Source organism: Mercenaria mercenaria, chromosome 12 (assembly GCF_021730395.1).
Source record: "Mercenaria mercenaria strain notata chromosome 12, MADL_Memer_1, whole genome shotgun sequence".
In the NCBI taxonomy this organism is placed as follows: domain Eukaryota; kingdom Metazoa; phylum Mollusca; class Bivalvia; order Venerida; family Veneridae; genus Mercenaria; species Mercenaria mercenaria.
Window position 1 is genome coordinate 51550029 of NC_069372.1, and position 20870 is coordinate 51570898.

The 20870-nt window shown below is 36.3% G+C and overlaps 1 protein-coding gene across 2 annotated transcripts; it reads left to right on the forward strand.

The window, feature by feature from the left end:
- The first annotated feature begins 8000 nt into the window (after positions 1–8000).
- On the forward strand, positions 8001–20724 carry LOC123533351 (uncharacterized). Of its 2 annotated transcripts, none has more exons than XM_053520047.1 (14): positions 8001–8156; positions 8583–8829; positions 9131–9203; positions 9452–9685; positions 11327–11439; positions 11783–11917; positions 12493–12755; positions 14268–14357; positions 15466–15675; positions 18345–18495; positions 18873–19046; positions 19521–19646; positions 19931–20048; positions 20426–20724. In XM_053520047.1, the coding sequence occupies exons 6-14, from the start codon at positions 11851–11853 to the stop codon at positions 20676–20678; spliced, it is 1452 nt and encodes a 483-aa protein (XP_053376022.1). In that variant the 5' UTR covers positions 8001–8156; positions 8583–8829; positions 9131–9203; positions 9452–9685; positions 11327–11439; positions 11783–11850; the 3' UTR covers positions 20679–20724. The 2 variants fall into 2 exon arrangements, with proteins under 2 accessions (XP_053376022.1, XP_053376023.1); XM_053520048.1 differs by lacking the exon at positions 8001–8156 and adding an exon at positions 8203–8247.
- Positions 20725–20870: the final 146 nt, after the last annotated feature.

Sequence of the window (20870 nt, forward strand, 5' to 3'; positions counted from 1 at the left end):
TATTTCATTCAAAAAATCAGCGAGGGTAAGTATAAAAAGGAGAAAAATATATCCCATATCAGTCAGTCTTTAGGTACAACTTGATGAGGAAAAGTGCTTTCGTAATCTACGTGAGATGTAATCTACGTTAATATACTATTTGAATGTTATATGGTCATAATAATTCATTGCATATCAGTACAATACCGTTTAAAGGTTCTATATATTGATAAGTTATGTGGCCATTTGCTTCTTTATTACACACTCATTTATAAACTCCGTTAAGTTACAGTGGAAGCTGAAACGTCAATATTTTTTCCATAATGACGTTCAAATTTCATATCGGGTGCGTGACGTCATTTGTTACGTCAGTTTCATGCATGTCGTCGCGTTTAAAAGTTCTTTTATGACGTTTTTTTTTCAATTTTACTCAAGCTAAAGAACAAATTTATGTATATGTAATAAAAAGATTATTAGATTTGCATCGAGAAATATACACTCGTTCTTTCGCGGAATGATATAGCGCTCCTGAAGTCGCGCACTATTTCCGCTGCAGAAATCTAATAACCTATAAATACTGACCTTCACTGAAGTGTGCAGACAATTTTCAGCGAACAGCCCAAACACAATGTATTTATGCTTTATTTGCATGTTTTAGTTTCTGAAAGTATAGTTGTCTCTTTTTTTTTCCTTTTTTTTTTTTGAGATAAAACATGGGTATCAACATGAATAATGTTTGAAATAGATGCTTTTTTTACAGCCAAAAAAGGGATACATATCTGACAGGGAATGTCACGTTCAAAAAACGCAGCCTTCCCAAAATGAAACTCACTGCAAGCAGATGTGCACAGTACCAACACACACACATTCACATACATTTAAATACACGAGACAAAACGAACATGTAAAGGAACACAGTAGGCCGCCGTCTTGGAACGGTCAGTGGCAAAAAGATCACTAGGGAGGTTAAACTGGTTTGTGGTGCATCTAACCTCATTGTTACAATGTCATGGGCAGTGTAAATAAAAGTAATACCCGACAGGTGAATCTCTAACACACGCAATGGAAACAAAAGGCATGGCATATAAAACACAAAAATGCTCCTGTATAATTATAAACAGCAAACCTTAAGAACCTATAATTCATGTACTCAGTGCCTTTGCAGAAGACAAAGCATCAAGAAAAACACCCTTAAGGGCCCGACGAAACAGGCCAGAAGACAGAAAAAAAAACAGTTCAGTTCTGGTGATTTAAAAACAGTCATCCCCTTCCCGTGAGACACAATCAAAGAGGGAAGTGTAGCGTCCAACTGTAAACAGGTTGAACACTAAACATGCAGTGTGTCTTAAAACACTTGGATCGTGATCTCATTTCATAATTTTACCAAAATCAAACAAGGAATGCCATGTCCCAAAAACGCAGCCTCCCCAAAACGAAACACACAGCACGCAAACGTGCACACTACAAACACACACACACATACACACACACACACACAAAGCAAACACACGAGGAGGAAACGAACAAATAAAGGAACACAGTGGGACACCGCCTTGGAACAGTCGGAGGCAAAAACATCACTAGGGAGCTTAAACCGGTTTATGGTGCGCACCCAACCTCACTCTTAACACACGTAATGGAAACAAAAAGGCATGGCATGAAAAATATAATAATGCTCCTGTATAAAAATACAAAAAGCAACCTTAAGAACCAAAAACGTATGTACTCGATGCCATTGTAGATGACAAGAGAAACACCCTTAAGCTAGAAGACAGATATGGATTTAAAAACTGCATATCGACGCATTCCCCTCTTCCCTTAGACACAATCCTAGAGGGAAGCGTAGTGTCCAAAACCCTTAAACATGCGGTATATCTCAACACAGTTGGGTCGTAACCTCTTTTAATAAAACGTTTTATAATTTTATCAAATACAGTTGGAAAATTGCCATGACCCAAGATCTTACGAGGTTTAGAGAAAGATGTAAATCTGAAAATGAAGCAGCAGTATCCGAATTGTTAGAATTATTTAACTGGAGCTCTTGCGGATAATTAGTACTCACCAATTGACCAAAAAACGGATTATCCATACTAAGAATATCATACAGATAGTGTGGTGTATTAATAAATGCAGTAATAATGTCTGTCCGTGTATCTGGAGAAAGTTCAACATAAATAAAATCTGAAAAGTAGATCTCGAAGGACTCATTCATAACGATATAAAAACTGCGACAAGAGGTGCACAATCAGTTTGTTCCCATTGAATACCAATTACTTGCCCGACAACTGCATTCTCAAACCATACGTAAATGTTGTTCAATAGAAAGGAAATGACCACAAACTTCGTCACAGATCAACATTGTATAATGTTTAATAATGCAGCTAATAAAGAAACTTAAGCTTTATCGAAATTGCAAGCGAGAAATGTTGCATTCTCCTTACCAAATGTCTTTTGAATAAGGGCAGTTATTTTGTAATTTATTAAATTATGTTATAAAGCTGTATACAAAGTAGAAAAATCATATTTACTGACTGAAGATACCTTGCAATCATTAATTTGAAACTTCTCCAGGATTTCGCCATAATTTTTAATCGACGAAAATAAGTGTTTAACAGAGTTTTCATATACTTTATTTTTTCACGTGGGTTTTTACAGCAGTTAGACAAGATGTTTGATAGCTTTGAAATATTTGTAGTGGAACAAGAGCTTGAATAAGCGATGAAACGAGCTTTATATGGTTGTTTATGCAAGTTAGGAATCCAGTACATGGCTGAAAATTTAATTTGTTGATCATCTATATATACGAACGTTCAAATTAGAGACCTCATTTATGTGATCAGTGACCAAATTTTGTTCAGCAGAAGGAGTCAATGTATAAGCTTTAGTGCTATTTAGTTCGTTTTGTTAAACATTAATATGATCTAGGGGTAAATTCATGATAATATTGTTGACCGCCTTGTCTGTTGGAACTTAGAATGAAATTCTTGGATTTCTTTTTTAGATGTCTTAAAGTAAACTTTGTTGGGTTTTTTTTTGTGGAGGTAGGTGTTAATTTGTTTTATATAATTTCATACGAGAATCGACAATGTAAAAATTATTTCCTTTCCAAGACGTTAATGCATTGGGATCAGCATTCGCAGACGACAGCATTTATATGAAGTCAGGTCTTCTACTGACGTGAGCTCCTGTTCAGTTACACGACCTCGGTTAATAGTTAAACAGCCGAACTTTGATCTAAGAAAAAGCGAATCAGAAAGAGAGTAAATAGAGCTACTACACATAGTCGACGTAACTCGAAGAACAAAATAAGTCATTGCACTGACATTACAATGTTTTAAAACGTTAGGAGAGGCTGTGTTTATGCAAACAAGGAAGAAACTAGATGAAGATTCTGCCGTTTGAGTCCAAACTATTTTCGATTGACCAAGAATATAACAACAAAAATAAATGTCTCTGTCAGAAACACTAAAATAGGACGTTGCCACTGAAAAGTGCAGAACCAGTTGGTGGAGACGTACCATTAAACACAGATTTATTAATATGCAAAGAAAACTAAAAGATTCAAATCCACAAAATCTAACTACGAAGTTTCCGTCGTCGAGTGCAATTAATTATAACAAGTGGGTAAAGAATCTTGTAACCTGATTGTGCAAATGTAACTTGAACATATTGATAAAAAATCATCAATTGTACATAACGATGAAAGAACTGAAAGATAAGCTGCCAGCTGGGCATGTCGTAGTACAAATGGATTTTGCAGAAAACTATACATGCAATTCGGCCGACGAAGTACAAAGTACTTACTGAAACAGTAATTCAATAACACTCTACCCTACAGTTACTTATTACAAAACAAAAAAAATTACACTATATCATAAAAGCTACATGTTTGTTTTGGATGACAATGATCACGACATTGGAGCAGTGTACACTATCATGACAAAACTTGTGCCTGATGTCAAAGCTGAATTAGTAGATGTTGACAAAGTACATTATTGGACTGAAAGTCCTAGTTCTCAATATCGTAACAAAACTGCGTTCTATCTGACATCAGCCCACATTACCAGCAACATGTGACTACTTTGAGGCTGGCCACGGAAAAGGGTCATGTGACGGCCTCGTAGGTGCAGCAAAAATGGCAAACCTTGCAGTAAAACAGGGGAAAATGAACAATCAAGATGCAACTGGCTTTTTTTGTATGGGGTAAGCAATATCAAACGTCAGTGAAATACATTTATATTAGTAAAGAAGAATGTGACCAGACAAGAGAAGAGAACGGATAGTCGAGATCAACAAAAACTTGTTCCAGTGAAAGGAACGTTACAAATACATTCAGTGGCTCCAACTGTACAGAGAAAAATACGAACAAGTGTAATATCTTGCTACTGCGGTCAATGTCTGTCTGGATCTTCCACCAGGGCACCATAGCTCAGCTTCTCCGGAATGTTGTCCCACGTACACAACAGAATAAGTTGACAGCTGAACTACTCGAAGACGAGTTGTCAGATGGATCTGAAATTTCTAAACATATAACATTAGAAGATGAAAAGGCTGACGAAGTAGCTCATATCAACAGAATGAATCAGAGCTTCTCAAAGTAAACAATTATAGTTTCAAAGAAAATGATTGGATATCTGTCATACTAGAAGGGGATTGGTTCATCGAAAAGATCAGAGAGCGAAGATTGCAAAGTTACTTCCATGCGTAAAAGTAAATGTAGCAACTCTTAAACTGACAAATTTCAATAGCCAATGCCCGCAGATGAGCTCTGGGTCAAATTTAATGATACATGTATATTGTTGCAAATAGATGCACCAGTTCCAACTGGAAGAAGTAGATGAAGTTTTGACATTTCAAAGGTCGATCTGGACAAAATACTTGCCTTACTTGAGCGTTTAAGTTGACCCATAAGTTTTACCACAGGTTAAGTACTGTATTTCGGACTCTAGTAAGAGCTGTTTTAAGTAGCAGGGAAAGTTATATTTGAATTAAAGTAAATAAGTTGAACTTACATTCTGACTGAGAACATGATACATATCGAGTACTGACTGTTTGGTCATTAGGGAAAATGGCATGAAAATGAACAGTTCAGTTTGCTATATTATTTCAGACGTTAAGTAACGTTGATTACAATAGATTTGATTGTATGTTACTAACTATATTTACTCCTTCCCTACATGTAATTTACGTTACCAAAATACATTTTTTAAATAATCGGTCAAATATACTTTATGGATTACTTTGTGAGTATATTACACTAGATTCAGCTTATGCTAATATCGAGCATAATAAATATTACGCACAGCCCAAAATCTACGTTACAAAAAACGTAATCTACATGAACATTACATGTATCTAATTCCTACTTTCAGTCGTGTCTTAAGATTTGGTTACTTAAGGTAAGTAGAAAAACTTTTCATTAATTTTTGTCTCTCAAAATATCTATTAATGAAATATATGAATCCGAATTGTAGCACAATAGTATAGGTTTCAGTGACTGCTTTTATTAACACTTTTTATTACAGCATGTGTATCATTACTGGACTTGCATTTCAATACGAACCAATGATATTCTGTAACTATGTGTGACATCGAAGGCAAATATACTGTTGTACTGTTTTAAGTGTACGTGTTTCAAGTATTAGGTTAAAATGAAGTATTTTCTTTGTGTAATGATTTACCATGTAACGTAGATTACACAGCAAATTCTGCCATGGGTCAGAAAATACTACTTGTGCAGTTACCTTGAATAAATGAGTTCTATTATTTTCTGATTCTTTTAAGTAATGTTTCTTGTTGTTGAAAAAAAAATTGTAAAAAATCTGAACATTTGATCTATATTTGTGACCCTTTATTTTGAGAAAGCGTGGTGAAGCATCTTTCCCCATCATCAAACTACGTCCCACCACGTGAAGCATCTTTCTTTTACATCAAACTACGTCACAACACATGAAGCATCTTTCTCCAACATCAAACTACGTCATAACACTTGAGGCATCTTAATCGCACTCCAAACATAAATTTCGCCCGAAAAAGAACATTTACTGCTATGGTGTAATCGGCAATGACAGGCCTGAAGTGGTTACTAGCACGACTAAATCTATATTGCATGAGGGCCTAGCCAATATAGGGGTGCCAGTATAAATTAGGAGTTGTAATAGCCACAAAAGGAACGTCATTGCCGTTCTATGAGATGCTTATTGTATAACTAAACACAATAACGACTACGCGCTTGCTTGACTCAGTTAATCATATGAAATATCGACGTTAACGAATTCTTTACGCGACGAAACGAAGTAAAATGACGTCGACGTCAGAAATAATATAGTGTCCCCTTTCACTTATAATGAACGCTTCCGGATACTTGGACATGGTTAGAGATTTTGTTCTATGCAGTTTGTTACTATTTATAGTAAGGTATGTGATAAAGTTTAATATGAATAGTAGAACATGTATACCAATATAGTTAAAGCAAATACTGATGGGAAGTAATTGCTGTTTTGGAGACTTTACAAAAAAATTATTCCTCTAGCGTAGTATTTGCTCTTCCTATGTCTCATTATCATTAGAGGTTATATTTATATCATACTACAAATATTACACAGAATCCTATGTAGTAGTTTTAACATATTTTATTGCTGTTTAATAATAATATATGTAATATACTGTCTGTTACCATACATTACACGATAGTTCTTGCATACCAGACTGGGATTTCTGGTGATTTCGCCGGTGCTGGAGAACTCCATCGTACATCCCGGTAAGATGACTCTCGTGCTGAATATGACGTATAACGAACTACATCTGTACAGAAAATGTGTAGTAATAAAAATGTTTTACGTAAAACGGGATAAAAATCAAATACCAAATATTTCTCGACTCAAAAATCGTCATTTTACGGAAATAACATAACGTTTTACTTCAGATTATAAAACAAAACCGGACCTATTACGTTATTTTCGTCTTTGTAACGTCATGACGTTTACGGACGCGATTTGTAAGAAAATCATTTGTTTGAATTTATTTTTACTATTATTTCTTGAATATGTCATGTAAGAAAAATATTCAATCACTGGTGGTAGGTACAGATGGAAATATACAGCTCTCGGGTAACTGTTTAAGCCGTAACTCGGCAGAGCCTCGTTACCGCCAAAACCTGTTTTGTACCCTCGGGCCGGATATTCCCATCTGCACCTACCACCAGTAAAAGAATCTTATATTCAACAGCTGCATAAGGGTTAAACCATAAAATCTAACATCTGTAAATGGTTCTCCGTAACTGTAATCCTGTAACCCCAGCCACTGACCCGAAGCGACGACAATAACCGGTTGTTGGAACGCAGTGAAAGTGTGACGTCACTCTTGACGTAATTTTACGTTGAATCACGATAAAAACAACTAAGACGTGCTAAATGACACTCTCAAGCCTATACTGGCACTCTCGCTTTCATGCAAATATAGGTTTAGTCGTGGTTATAACCACTAAAGACACGCCATTGACATCTAAAATATATAGCTTGTCAATGTTACACCATATGATTTTCTGTTTGTTTTGGGTTAAACACCATTTCTCAACAGTATTTCAGTTATGTAACGTCAAGCAGTTAACCTAACCAGTGTTCCTGGATTCTGTACCAGTACAAACCTGTTCTCCGCAAGTAACTGCCAACTTCCCCACATAAACCAGAGGTGGGGAACGAATGATTTCACACACAATGTATTTTATCAAATCGTCACGGAGAACACAAGCCCTGCCCTGGGATCGAACTCACGACCCTTCAATCCGTAGATCTGCGCTCTACCTATTGAGCTAAGCGGGCGGGCTACACCATATGAATGTCACAACAAAATGTCTGCGAGAAAAACAAGGAAGCATGCAATAGTTTAAAACTTGAAATCATAAACTTTAAATTAGAAAACAAGATAAAGAAAATTGTGAACATTTCAAATTACTTCAAAGTGCAAAACAATTGCGTTGTAAACAGCGTATACAATTTATCTCTTTTCATGAACATTGTCAAAGAAGGTTCCTGACCATTGTCAAGCAGGTGTTATAACTGATATCTGAAAAGCACGATTTCTGTCTTATCTCCCCAAAATATTTCACTTTTGGCACACGAATTGGATCTACAAAGGGAATCCAGTACTCTTTTCTTCGAGTAGTAAGGATAAACAAGGTAATTTTTTCCATTATTATATTCGAATTTTGCATGCTCCTGGAAACACCATATTGCTATGCTTTGATGTTTTTTATGCTGCTGCACTACGGTAATATGGAATTAATTCAGACATGTTCTTTCATTGTAATATGATCTAATTTAAAAACCACTGTTCTTTCTTCCGATCAGAATTGTATAAGTCACAAGCAAAAGAAGTAAAATTACCCTTCCTGGTAGTAGTATTCTTGTGTTTAAGAATACATAAATCATGTCAAATATAAATGTTTACAATTACCTATATTGTGGTTTGTCTTGGTTCTACTCCCACATATGCAGTCAGTCATACAATACACCGCGCAAAGACCTTAGTTTTTCACGAGTACAATGTTTCCAGGGATTCTGGGAATATATGTATTAGATACATTGTTGTATTTTTATTTTCAGAAAATAAGTAGAGAGAGAGATAATGCTTGAATGTTTTATCAAGTTGTCAGTTTTCATACTCGTGTCACACACACTAGTATCTGCAGACTATGACTGCGTGTGTAACTATGCTGTCGAGACGGCCGTTTTGCCTACTTCTGATGCCAGCAGTCAACCAATAGGGTATCTGTACGAGTTCGACTGCAAACCTGCCTCTACCAGCCACCAAAGTACAAGCAATTTTTACGCAATACAATTTGAACAACAGGTGAGAGCTCTGCGGTGACTTGTTATGTTCATCGCCGCTAAACAACGAAACTTTGACATTGAAAAGTCGAAATGAAATTATGTCGTAAAAAGGACGATTTTGTTTTTATTTTTTATTTATACGCTATATTGACCCTATTGGGACACCTTAGAGAGCAAAAACAATTCCCAATTAATCTACATAGGATATATCTTCTATATGTCTTATGTCTATATCTTCTATAGACATTAACAGATAAAGACGGAGGTTTATTTGGTAAATCATGTTAAAGTTAAAGATTTTGTGACGATTTATCCTTCAGCTTGGGTATGTTCCAGTAAGTCAAGAGTTACAGGTTCAAACATGCCCAGGAGCTCCCCCAGACAGTGACTTAGGTATGTATATATATGACATAACGTGAGCATTTGTGGCTATGTGATAAAGAGCATGGCTTGTAATATTATTAATAACAAATAACTCTTTCATTTGCAACCAAGTTTTTAATCAATAAAAATTTAATAATTAATTTGACCAATATCGAAACTAGAAATAAAATACATAGATATTTCGAAAGCTTAATGGTAGAAATAGCAACCAAAAGGAGTTTTTGTTAGTGCTTTTCATGTATCTTTCCTTATATAAGTTCCGGCAGCCGTGACAACACCAGGTAATACTGACGTAACAACGAGAGGCCAAACAACAGTACCTACAAATACATTTGTTACAACAACACCCAAACCATCACAGACTTCTGTGATCACAACGGTACCGACATCTATTCCCACGAAGCAGACGGTAACCTCATCTACGCATACAGTTGTTACGGTGACGACAAATTTACAATCAACCACACCGTATAGTTACTGGTTGATGGCTGGTATGATCCTCTATTTCTTCTAGTGAACAGGGCACTGTATTTATGGTTTAGATCCGTTTGCTTGGCTTTAACCCTTACCCTGCTATATATCTATAATGAACGTGTTCATCTTTCAATTTAGATAATCCCATTAACTGTTAGAAGGAGTGCTTACCAAAAATATACTGACTGAATGGCAAACTGATCGCAAAGGCAGAATCAATCGTGTCCAGCATGATAAGGGTAAGGCAACAATAACATCTAGCGGCAACTGTTTAATCCACCTAATTTGTTACAGGGCGTTCAAGATTTTCGATTACATTTTAAGATTAAGACATAAGTTACACATCATTCTTAAGATTCCTAGGGATGATAATATATAGGTATAAGCACTGTTTCGAGTTGGACTGAATTTATGTGGCAAAATTCCGAGAATACTGTAAATCGATGCAGAGCCGAGACGGACAGTACTTCTAATGTTGACAATATTCCTGTCACTCAACAAGCAATTAGCTAATTGAGCCGCACCATGAGAAAACCAACATAGTGCATTTGCGACCAGCATGGATCCAGACCAGCCTGCGCATCCGCGCAGTCTGGTCAGGATCCATGTTATTCGCTTACGGTTTCTCTAATTGCAATAGGCTTTGAAATAGAACAGCATGGATCCTGACCAGACTGCGCGGATGCGCAGGCGTGTCTGGATCCATGATGGTCACAAATGTGCTATGTTGGTTTTCTCATGGTGCGGCTTATTTACTTTAATATTGAAATTATTTTAATGCGTACACATCATAAATATGTGTTTCAGAGATTGCACAACTAATTAAGACAATTATAGACGTGTACATTGATACTCAGCCACCCTGCATTAGAAAGGCTTATTTTTAAATCTGGAAACTTCTGGAATCTCTAGCAGTAAAACACACGGTGTTTTTCTTTGACAGTTAAATATATAAAAATCTGATATACAGAAACGATATTTCAAATGGTGATAATGTTATTCCCTAAAATGTGTTTCACCCTGTATAAATTGCTGGCCTATGAAAAAAGAATACTGAAATTATAAAAATTGTCTTGAAGTGTTGAAATTAACAATGGAAAATACCGTATCAAAACTTTTTTAACAATAAATCCAAAACTAAATTGGACATTAGTTCCAGTAACAATAAAAGTTCTTCTGAATGACATAAAATACAACTCCTACTCTAATATACATATAAGAACCTTTATATAGAAAAAATGTCCAAACTAAAGCTGGCACATATTCTGTCTGTTCCCATGCTCGTTACTAATTTATTCTCATACGAGCCGCGCCATGAGAAAACCAACATAGTGGGTTTGCGACCGGCATGGATCCAGTCCAGCCTGCGCATCCGCGCAGTCTGGTCAGGATCCATGCTGTTAGCTAGCAGTTTCTCTAATTGCAATAGGCTTTGAAAGCGAACAGCATGGATCCTGACCAGACTGCGCGGATGCGCAGGCTGGTCTGGATCCATGCTGGTCGCAAAGACACTATGTTGGTTTTCACATGGCACGGCTCATATTATGTCAATTGATAAAATAAGAAAAGAATAACAGAGATTAGTCTTGTTCGTAAACAACCACAACTAATATTGTAGCTAACAGAGGTGTAAAAAAATAATATTTTATCTTGCGTAGCAAATGTGACAGGAACGCCCTTACAGTATATTGGCATCGGATACAACTTGCTGACAGGAAATCCTGAGTCAAGTACAGATCCTGGTTTCAAAACAGCACAAAGGATATTCCAGGTACAACGTCAGATTATCCCTTACTCTGTTAAATTTCTATAATGAACTTGACCGTGTTTCAATTTGCACAGTACCATTAGCTATTAAAAAGGGATGCATACCAAAAAGATACTGACTGAATGGCGAACAGTGCAGATCATGATCAGATCACACTGGTCGCAAAGGCAGAATCAATTGTAGGTTAAATTTTGCATTGGCCTCATTAAAATCACTGATGTAACCTATATTGGTCGAATCAATATTCTGACTACATTTGTATATAAAATGCGAAGTGTAATTTAACTTGAAAATGTACAAACATTAAAAAGGTTAGAAAAGTTTGATAAAACTGTTTTTGTTGCAGCTAACGGGTAATTCTAGCTCTGTAAGAGAAGTGTCACAACAGGAGGTGACAGCTTGTACTCCAGTAAGATGACAACATTAATTCATGGTCCAAAATCATACCAAGACGAGCTACTGCAGTTTGTCCAACCAAGTTGTAAGTTAACAGACATATTTGAAAAGATTTGCCGTGTGTTAATGTTTGCTTTGCTTTCAAATCACAAGCTGTGAGTTTTCTTTACGTCCACAATTTGCAATTGAAATTAATTTTCGAGGCAAACGTTCTACATACCTTTTCAGGTTTCAGTGAGATATTTTAGTATGGGACTTAAGTCAAACGTTTTGAAAAACTTTCAAAAAAAAAAAAAATAAGTAAAACTGAACTTGCTTGAAACCAGTTCTATACATAAGTACATGTATTCACGTTATCCAAAAATGACATCATTACAGACGTTTAATTTATAGATATACATAAAGGGTTTGGTGATTTTAACGACACAGCGACAAAATTTTAGAGACTTTCCACCTTTAACCTCAGATACTTCTTCGTGCATTATTACAGGTTTAACTACTTTGCCAAGAAGGCCCGGTCTCTATATAGAACTCAAAATGATTGCATAATTAACCATTTGGCAGCAGTTCTGTGTGTCCTTTATAATATGATTGGTATTTCCATTTACCCATTAGTAAAGTAATTGATATATGGCTAAGTTACCTTTTTTATAATTTCAGCAACTCACGATCGGAGCCTCCAAACTGCAGCTTTAACTTACAGCACAGGTTTCACGTCATTCAAACAATCTCTTGATGATGTTAGCAACTTTTACGTCGATTATATTAGTAGCTGCAAGCTCGGAAGCGCAAGGTACCTGACTGAACTGGCCGACAAAAACAATTTTACCGTGACTAAGGAGTTTGCCAAGGACGTCTGTTCACTGCCAACGGATGGTAATTCTACGGTAGAATACATGAACTTTCTAGACAAATGGGGAACGGTAAGAACAATGTAATATTCAGCGTATTTTTTACAAAAACAATCAATCAATTCATATTTTCATTGACTATTATTACTACGTTGATATTTTAGACTATAGCTACTTATATTGATATTTCATAGTGTTTTACCTATGTTGTTTCTAGAGTAATATTAACTTTTGTTAAAGATTTGTTATTTCATAGTTTTGTTGCTTATATTAATATTTTAATAGAGTATTTTTCAGCGTGTTGTTACCTCTATTATTATTCCAGAGTATTGTTACCTTTGTTTTTATTCCCGAGTAATTTTACCTTTTGTTGTTTATCCAGAGCGTTGTGACTTGTGTTCTTAGAGAATTGTAACTTGTATTGATATTTTAGAGTATTGTTACCTTTGTTGTTATTTCACAGTAGTGTTATCTCTGATGTTATTTTTAGAATATTGTTACTTTTTTTGTTATTCCGGAGTATTGTAATTTATGTTGATAGAGTAGTGTTACCTGTGTTGATATTCCGGAGTAGTGTTACCTTTGTTATTCCAGATTTTTGTGGCTTGTGTTGTTAGAGAGTTGTAACTTGTGTTGATATTTCAGAATAGTGTTACCTGTGTTGTTATTCCAGAGTTTTGTGACTTGTGTTAACATTTCAGTGTACAATCTAAACTGCATTAACGGTCACCGGCATATAGCGTAAAACTGCATAAAACTGTCACCTTCTGTTCCGGCCGTTGGAATTCCTTATATAATGATCCTTTGATTGTCGCGACCCTGTCTAATACAGTCAGTGGGCAGTTGAAAAGGCGGCAAAATTCACTATTACAGTCAATAAATCTTTTGTGGTAAAATAACAAGGTGCTACCTGTTCTAATGTACTATTGTAAACAAAGCTATTCTTAAGATTGACAGAAGGTGTGAGATAACATTTGGGTAAATCTTTTGATAGAGGCATGCCCTAGTCACATCAAACTGTAGCATATCAAAATATTCTGTGCTTCCATGACAGTATAATATTGTAATAGCCGTAATGATTTCAAATTTAAAACTTAAAGTTGTTATCATTATTTACCAAAACGTATACATTCTTTAAGGAAGAAAAGAGGACACCATCGTATATTTTGGAAAGAATATCTACCCCTATCAGTTGCGTGTGAATTGTGCTCATTTTATATTTTTATATGAGATCACAATGAATCAGCTATTCAACAAACTTTAATGCGTAGCATGATGTAGGAACTTTTACATTATTATAAACATACAATAATACAATGATAACATTGATATAATGGTTAATTGTTTATAGTGGTCGCTTTCAGTTGTTACCCATGTTGTTGTTCCAGAGTATAGTGATTTGTGTTGTTATTTCAGTGTATTGGTTCCTATATTGTTAGCCCAGAGTATCGTAACTCGTGTTGTTAGTTTATAGTATAGTGTCTTGTGTTGTTATTTCAGAGTATAGCGACTTGTGTTGTTATTTAAGAGTATAGTGACTTGTGTCATTAGTCCAGAGTATTGCAACTTGTGTTGTTATTTCAGAGCATTGTTACCTATGTCGATACGGGAGTTAGAACTATAGAGCGTTACCAAACAACGTCTGGTCAGATTCTGCAACACTCTCAACAGACGGTATATGTTTTAAACGCTTTAGAATGCAATCGTATGAAATGATCCAACTGGCGCCTATCGGTGCGATATAGATGGTTCTGCACTTTTTATTGACGAAGTAATAAATTTATCCGGAAAACCTAGTAGACGTTATACGAGGTAATGGAATGTGCGACAAACCCACTAACACTGGCGTAAGTGGAACGCTGTTAGCAAAAAACTCAAAAAAGGCAGCAACACTTAGTCCAAGCCGCCATACGGTACTTAAAGACTGCTGTCGTGGTAATAAATTTAATCTGTATGAGGAAACATAGGACGAGAACGCAACCAAGCAGAATAACTTAGTTCTTGACAGGTTATAAATGCAAGACATCCTTTACGCACCCCGGCACCGGCGTAAGCGAAACTCCTCTTATTGATTCAAAATAACTAGAAAATTTAACAGCCCTGAATGCGAATGGGTATGAAAGAACGAGGTTGCAAATCTAATCATAATTTTATTACATTCGCAATTTAACTGATAATTATTAATGTAATATATAAATTAAATGAATTTAGTCTTTAGCTTGAGATCACTTATCTGAAACTAATGTCACAAATAACGTTACTCTGAACATCAAATGCATAAATGAGCCGTGCCATGAGAAAACCAACATAGTGGGTATGCGACCAGCATGGATCCAGACCAGCCTGCGCATCCGCGCAGTCTGGTCAGGCTCCATGCTGTTCGCTTTTAAAGCCTATTGGAATTGGAGAAACTATTAGCGAACAGCATGGATCCTGACCAGACTGCGCGGATGCGCAGGCTGGTCTGGATCCTTGCTGGTCGCATACCCACTATGTTGGTTTTCTCATGGCACGGCTCAAATGTTGACGTTTGGGGTTAATTATAACTTTACGGAATTTAAGATGAGTAAATCAGTAATATCTTTAAGCACTAAATCAAGCAAAGCTGAGTATTGTATACAAGTTGAAATTTAAAAAGCGTTAACTTATTTACAAAACGTGGTGCCTTACTTCACAATTGTTGATTGTCAAACGTTCAATGGGATGCCAACAGAATTACTTGTCAGATGAGACCATATTTAAGGAATTAAGGAAACTTCGTAAAAGCTGACATTTGTTTTAGGCACCGGAGCTTGTAGAGCACACAGGCTCCTACCAAGGGTACCAATCGTCTGTGAGCATAAATCCAACAGACTTTGTAAACAGCCCTGCAGTTAACAAACCTTTCGGAATACGTCACACAATATCGATGGGAACAAAACAGCAGTCAGTTCCGATTGCAGTAAAGGTGGTTCCGATATCGGATGCATTGAACTGGATTTACTGGGAACCGGTAAAGAAAATATTAAGTTTATTTCGTAAATATTCCCACTTTAGGAATCTGTAAGCGATGCTGCCACGTGTTGATAGCCGATGCAAAATGGCAGAGGCAAAGTGAATAGTAAGCGCCGGTATCGACTAACCGACGGATATAATTGAAGTTAGATCCAATACATTGTATAAAATTGCTACGATTTTGTATTGCGCAGTGAACAGACTTTTTTTTCCCACCAAAAGAATAGACTTTATGGGAGCTTTTTTGAAAGTAAATATGATTTGCCTGCAAAAACACGTGTGAGAATAAAAAAATGACCAGCGTTCGTCATTTCTGGTGTGTGTCGTACCTCGGAGGATCTACAAATATTTCTCGTACCTTAGCAGCTTAACAATCTTTTGTCGTGCCTTATCAACTATACAGCCATTTTGAAAACCTCGTCGGATCTATAATTGTTTGACATACCTCAGCAGTTGCACTGTCCGCCCTTTCCATATTTCTACCTCAGCAGGTTTACCATCATTCGTTCTATGTCTGCAGTTTTACAATCGTTTGTCGGTCCGTCATGTTTCTTTCCTCATTACCTTTGTTACACCTTAGCAGTTTTACAAACCATTTGTCATTCTCCGTGAGACTTTCCTGAACATCTTTGTTACACCTCAGCAGCTTTACAAACCTTTTGTAGTTCCGTGAGTCTTTCCTCGATACCTTTGTTATACCTCAGCAGTTTTACAAACCATTTGTCGTTCTCCGTGAGACTTTCCTGAACACCTTTGTTACACCTCAGCAGTTTTACAAACCTTTTGTAGTTCCGTGAGTCTTTCCTCGATACCTTTGTTATACCTCAGCAGTTTTACAAACCATTTGTAGTTCCGTGAGTCTTTCCTCGATACCTTTGTTATACCTCAGCAGTTTTACAAACCATTTGTCAGTCCTCCGTGACGTGAGTCTTTCCTCAATACCTTTGTTTTACGAATCATTTGTCCGTTCTCCGTGAGTCTTTCCTCAATACCTTTTTATACCTCAGCAGTTTTACAAACCATTTGTCGTTCTGTGAGTCTTTCCTCAATACCTTTGTTTTGTTTATCAACCATTTGTCGTACGTCACAGGATTTACCATATTTTTTGTGCCTTGGTACAATCATTTCCTCGTGCATTAGAATGTTCACAATCATAAGCCGGACCTCGGACGATTTGCAGTCATGTGTAGTGTCTAAGAAAGTAAATGATCTTTAACTGTAACTAGGAGAGTTCCCATTCATGGGTCCTACCTTGGAATGTTTACAGTCACCGTATGCATGATCGAAATAATGCCTGTGACAACATATCATAAAATAAGACCTTCATTTTGAGATGATTTCGGGTCCAAGGGTTTAGAATCATTGCTGCATTTAAGAGTTGTCGTGCACACCATCACGTGTATTGCCTTTAAGAGTGTTCAATCATTTGTCATACCAGTGAGGGTTTACAATCATGTGTAGTGCCTTTCAATAATTCATTGATTTCAGTCATTTTTTGCGCTTCTGAGGGTTTAAATTCATGTGTAGTGCGTTCCAAGGAGTTGTCAACCATTTGTTGTACCAGTGAGGATTTACAGTTTCAATCATTTTGGTTACACTGAGGGTTTTCAATCATGTGTTTTGTATTGTACGTCATTTGTCGTGCCACTGAGGGTGCACAGTCATGTGAAGTGGGGTGGAGGGTTTTCAATCATGTGTTTTGTATTGTACGTCATTTGTCGTGCCACTGAGGGTGCACAGTCATGTGAAGTGGGGTGGAGGGTTTTCAATCATGTGTAATGCCTTAGTAGTTTTTCAATCATATACCGTGCAACTGAGGGTTTGCAATTGTCTGTAATGCCTTAGTAGCTTTTCAGTCATATACCGTGCAACTGAGGGTTTGCAGTTGTCTGTAATGCCTTAGTAGCTTTTCAGTCATATACCGTGCAACTGAGGGTTTGCAGTTGTCTGTAATGCCTTAGTAGCTTTTCAGTCATATACCGTGCAACTGAGGGTTTGCAGTTGTCTGTAATGCCTTAGTAGCTTTTCAGTCATATACCGTGCAACTGAGGGTTTGCAGTTGTCTGTAATGCCTTAGTAGCTTTTCAGTCATATACCGTGCAACTGAGGGTTTGCAATTGTCTGTAATGCCTTAGTAGCTTTTCAGTCATATACCGTGCAACTGAGGGTTTGCAGTTGTCTGTAATGCCTTAGTAGCTTTTCAATCATATACCGTGCACCTGGGGGTTTGCAGTTGTCTGTAATGCCTTAGAGGGGTTTCAGTTATCTGTTGTACAAAGTCCCTGCCTTGGAGGATTTACATTCATTTTTTGTTCCATATGCTCGGTCAAAATGAAACATTAGGCGATATTCCATATTCCAATACAACCCGATTTGTGTTCCTATTAAATAAAGAAGGCTAGCGTCGCGCTTGAAAAGAAACTAACAGAAAACTGGCAAATGGTAAGTGGATGACGTAAAGAGTGTACAAAATAATCCTTGTTAACGTGTTAGAATCGAAATAATATATTTCATTTAGTAATTTGCTCTTGCATGATAACATTGTTTGTCATTCAGATGCTTATTGTTATAGCATTCTTTCGCATTTGAACTCCAAATAATGATTTTATTCAACGACAAATCACTAAATTAGAAATTTTATTTCTTAAAAATCATCTTACATTTTAGATTGTAGATGAGCTGATGGCGGAGGGAATATGTTCCGACAGCATATATGGAACGGGTATGAAACATTATGCCACGTATATTAAGACGGCGCTTAGCCAGTATACGAGGCACACAGATTCTGGAACAGGCACGACTCATACCATGCTGATAGGTAGTCTTCTTACTATAAATACAATATACAAAAAGGATATAAAACATGAAATATACGTTTAAATGGAATGAAGGTCTACGATTTAAGTTACAATGTCCTTTTACTTTGATCTACAAGAATCAAATTTGATCTACACGGAAGCATTGGCTGAACATTTCTTTTAACCGTATATGTTTTATTCCAAATATCTAAAAAAAACTCGCATCTCAAAATAGGACCTTGAACCGATTATATAAGTGTTTAATTGACATATCTTTTAACTTTTGATGTTTTATTTGTTTATTTGGGTTTTACGGGGCACCAACCCAGTATAGGTTATATGGCGCCAAACAGGACTACAAATGTTGGTTTCATATCTCATTTACATCTGTTTATAGACCACGGAATAAAAGTTCCCATATCGTGGCCTGTTGGTACCTATGGGTTTATGCAAGGTACACATGGATGTCCGGGTGGGAAGACTACATGGTTGTCCGGATGGAGAAAATACGATACTGAAGATTTACGCTCCAAAAATTCCTTCTCAGCTAACATCGGTTCTTATCTTAAAGGTAAATAAGAATAAATACTGCCTCATGTAAAATGAGGTTGTCTTTAGCAATATTATATAACCTATCAAAGAAACTGATATACAACCACATATTCTTATTACTTGTGTCTACTGGTTTACTGCTTCCTAGTTACTAATTGTCAATGAGATAAAGCTTTGAACATTTCTTTAAGAATTTATAATTTACTGAATACATTTGTTGATGTGGTTACGTCAATTTTTCTCTTCGTGTGTATTACGATGTAAGTAGTTGAAATGAGCTAGTTTGATTCGAGTTCGAAGAAAAGATGTCTGAATGGTGATCATAGTGTAATCGGTTTTCTAAACTTTGATCAGTTTGAACGAAAAGAAACACGAACACGAATAAATTCTTTCTATACTTGGGAGATTGAAGCTTTATCAAATACTACTTTCTTTTCAATTGCATTCAAAAATTGTTTTTCTTAAATAACACTCGTTGCTGTTCAAATCACAGGGGAGTTTCACAGCAGCGACATAAAGACTTACTTCTGTATGAAGAGCAGCGAAAGAACAAGCCAGTACGATATGACTTGGCAAAGTGGCGCATACTGTATACTGAAACATGGTTCATGTCCACAAGGTTAGTTCCCGTACATCATTTTCATTTATAATAAATAATTCTACTTTATTTCTTTATTTGAAAACTACCAAATCTTTTACGGATCAATAATTGTTTTAAAGAAAATGGACGGGCGAAATAATGTTTACGTAGTGAGGCCAAAAATCTGCTGGTACTAACCCTTTAAAATTAAAGCGCGAAAACTTATACAGAAAATAACAAACCATCAGTACTGGTATTGTGAAGTAAAATTATACTTTTTTGTGATAGTTAGTACGTGTATAATGCTCATTTTTTTATGTTAGGATTTTCTACCGGGTACGTATTCTGGGACGATGAAGACCTTAACAATGGTAACGCTAAAGGTGGAACACTTCCAGATGGTACCTACAACAAAGACACAAGGATCTATTACTGCTGCAGGTAATAAACGATGTTTTAAAGCATTATCAACAGCAATATCTGCCCTTATATTTCGTATGATTGAAATGTCAAGATTAGAAACGGTAAATTTTAATTCCGTTTGCTAAATATTACAACATTTTCATTCCTTTGCTTTGTCAAACTTTAATAATATATTTTAAGTGTTCACATTTAAAGATTGGTAAGATTGAATCAAAACACGCCTCTTAGCATATGTGACGCAATTCAGATTTGGTTAGTAGCCATTTATCATACATCAATGTGTGTGTTGCAGACAGCATGCTCGACTGAAAAAGACAATGTAATTAAGAATAATTCAGTATGAAGTTTTATATTATAAATACGTTTTTTCTTATACTGTCTCATATGTTTTTTAGAAATGACGGATCACCTCAAACACCCCTGTTACTACCAACCGAACAACCGTTCGTACTCGTGCGATACGGTAGAATATGTCAGTCTGTGTACAGGATGCACGTGCATGACGTGTTCATACACTGGGATGACGAGGACTTTGGTAACAAAGACAGAGCAGGTGGCATGCATCCACTGGACGAAGGGGGGTCACGGAATCATCAGCTTCATTTCTGTTATTACTCTTCTTCCAGTAGTCCATCTTACGTAGGCTAACATGTAAAGATGTATCCCAAGTAAACAATAAAAGTTTGAAACACTATTCTGTAATCATTTGTCTTCTGCACCATGACAGTTCGCCGTGTTGAAGACAGTGTAAACCTCCAGAAACCAAATATCACTCATTTTTTGTAACCACTGGCATTCAAGTGTTATTTAAAATTGATTTGATTGATACAAACGATAGAT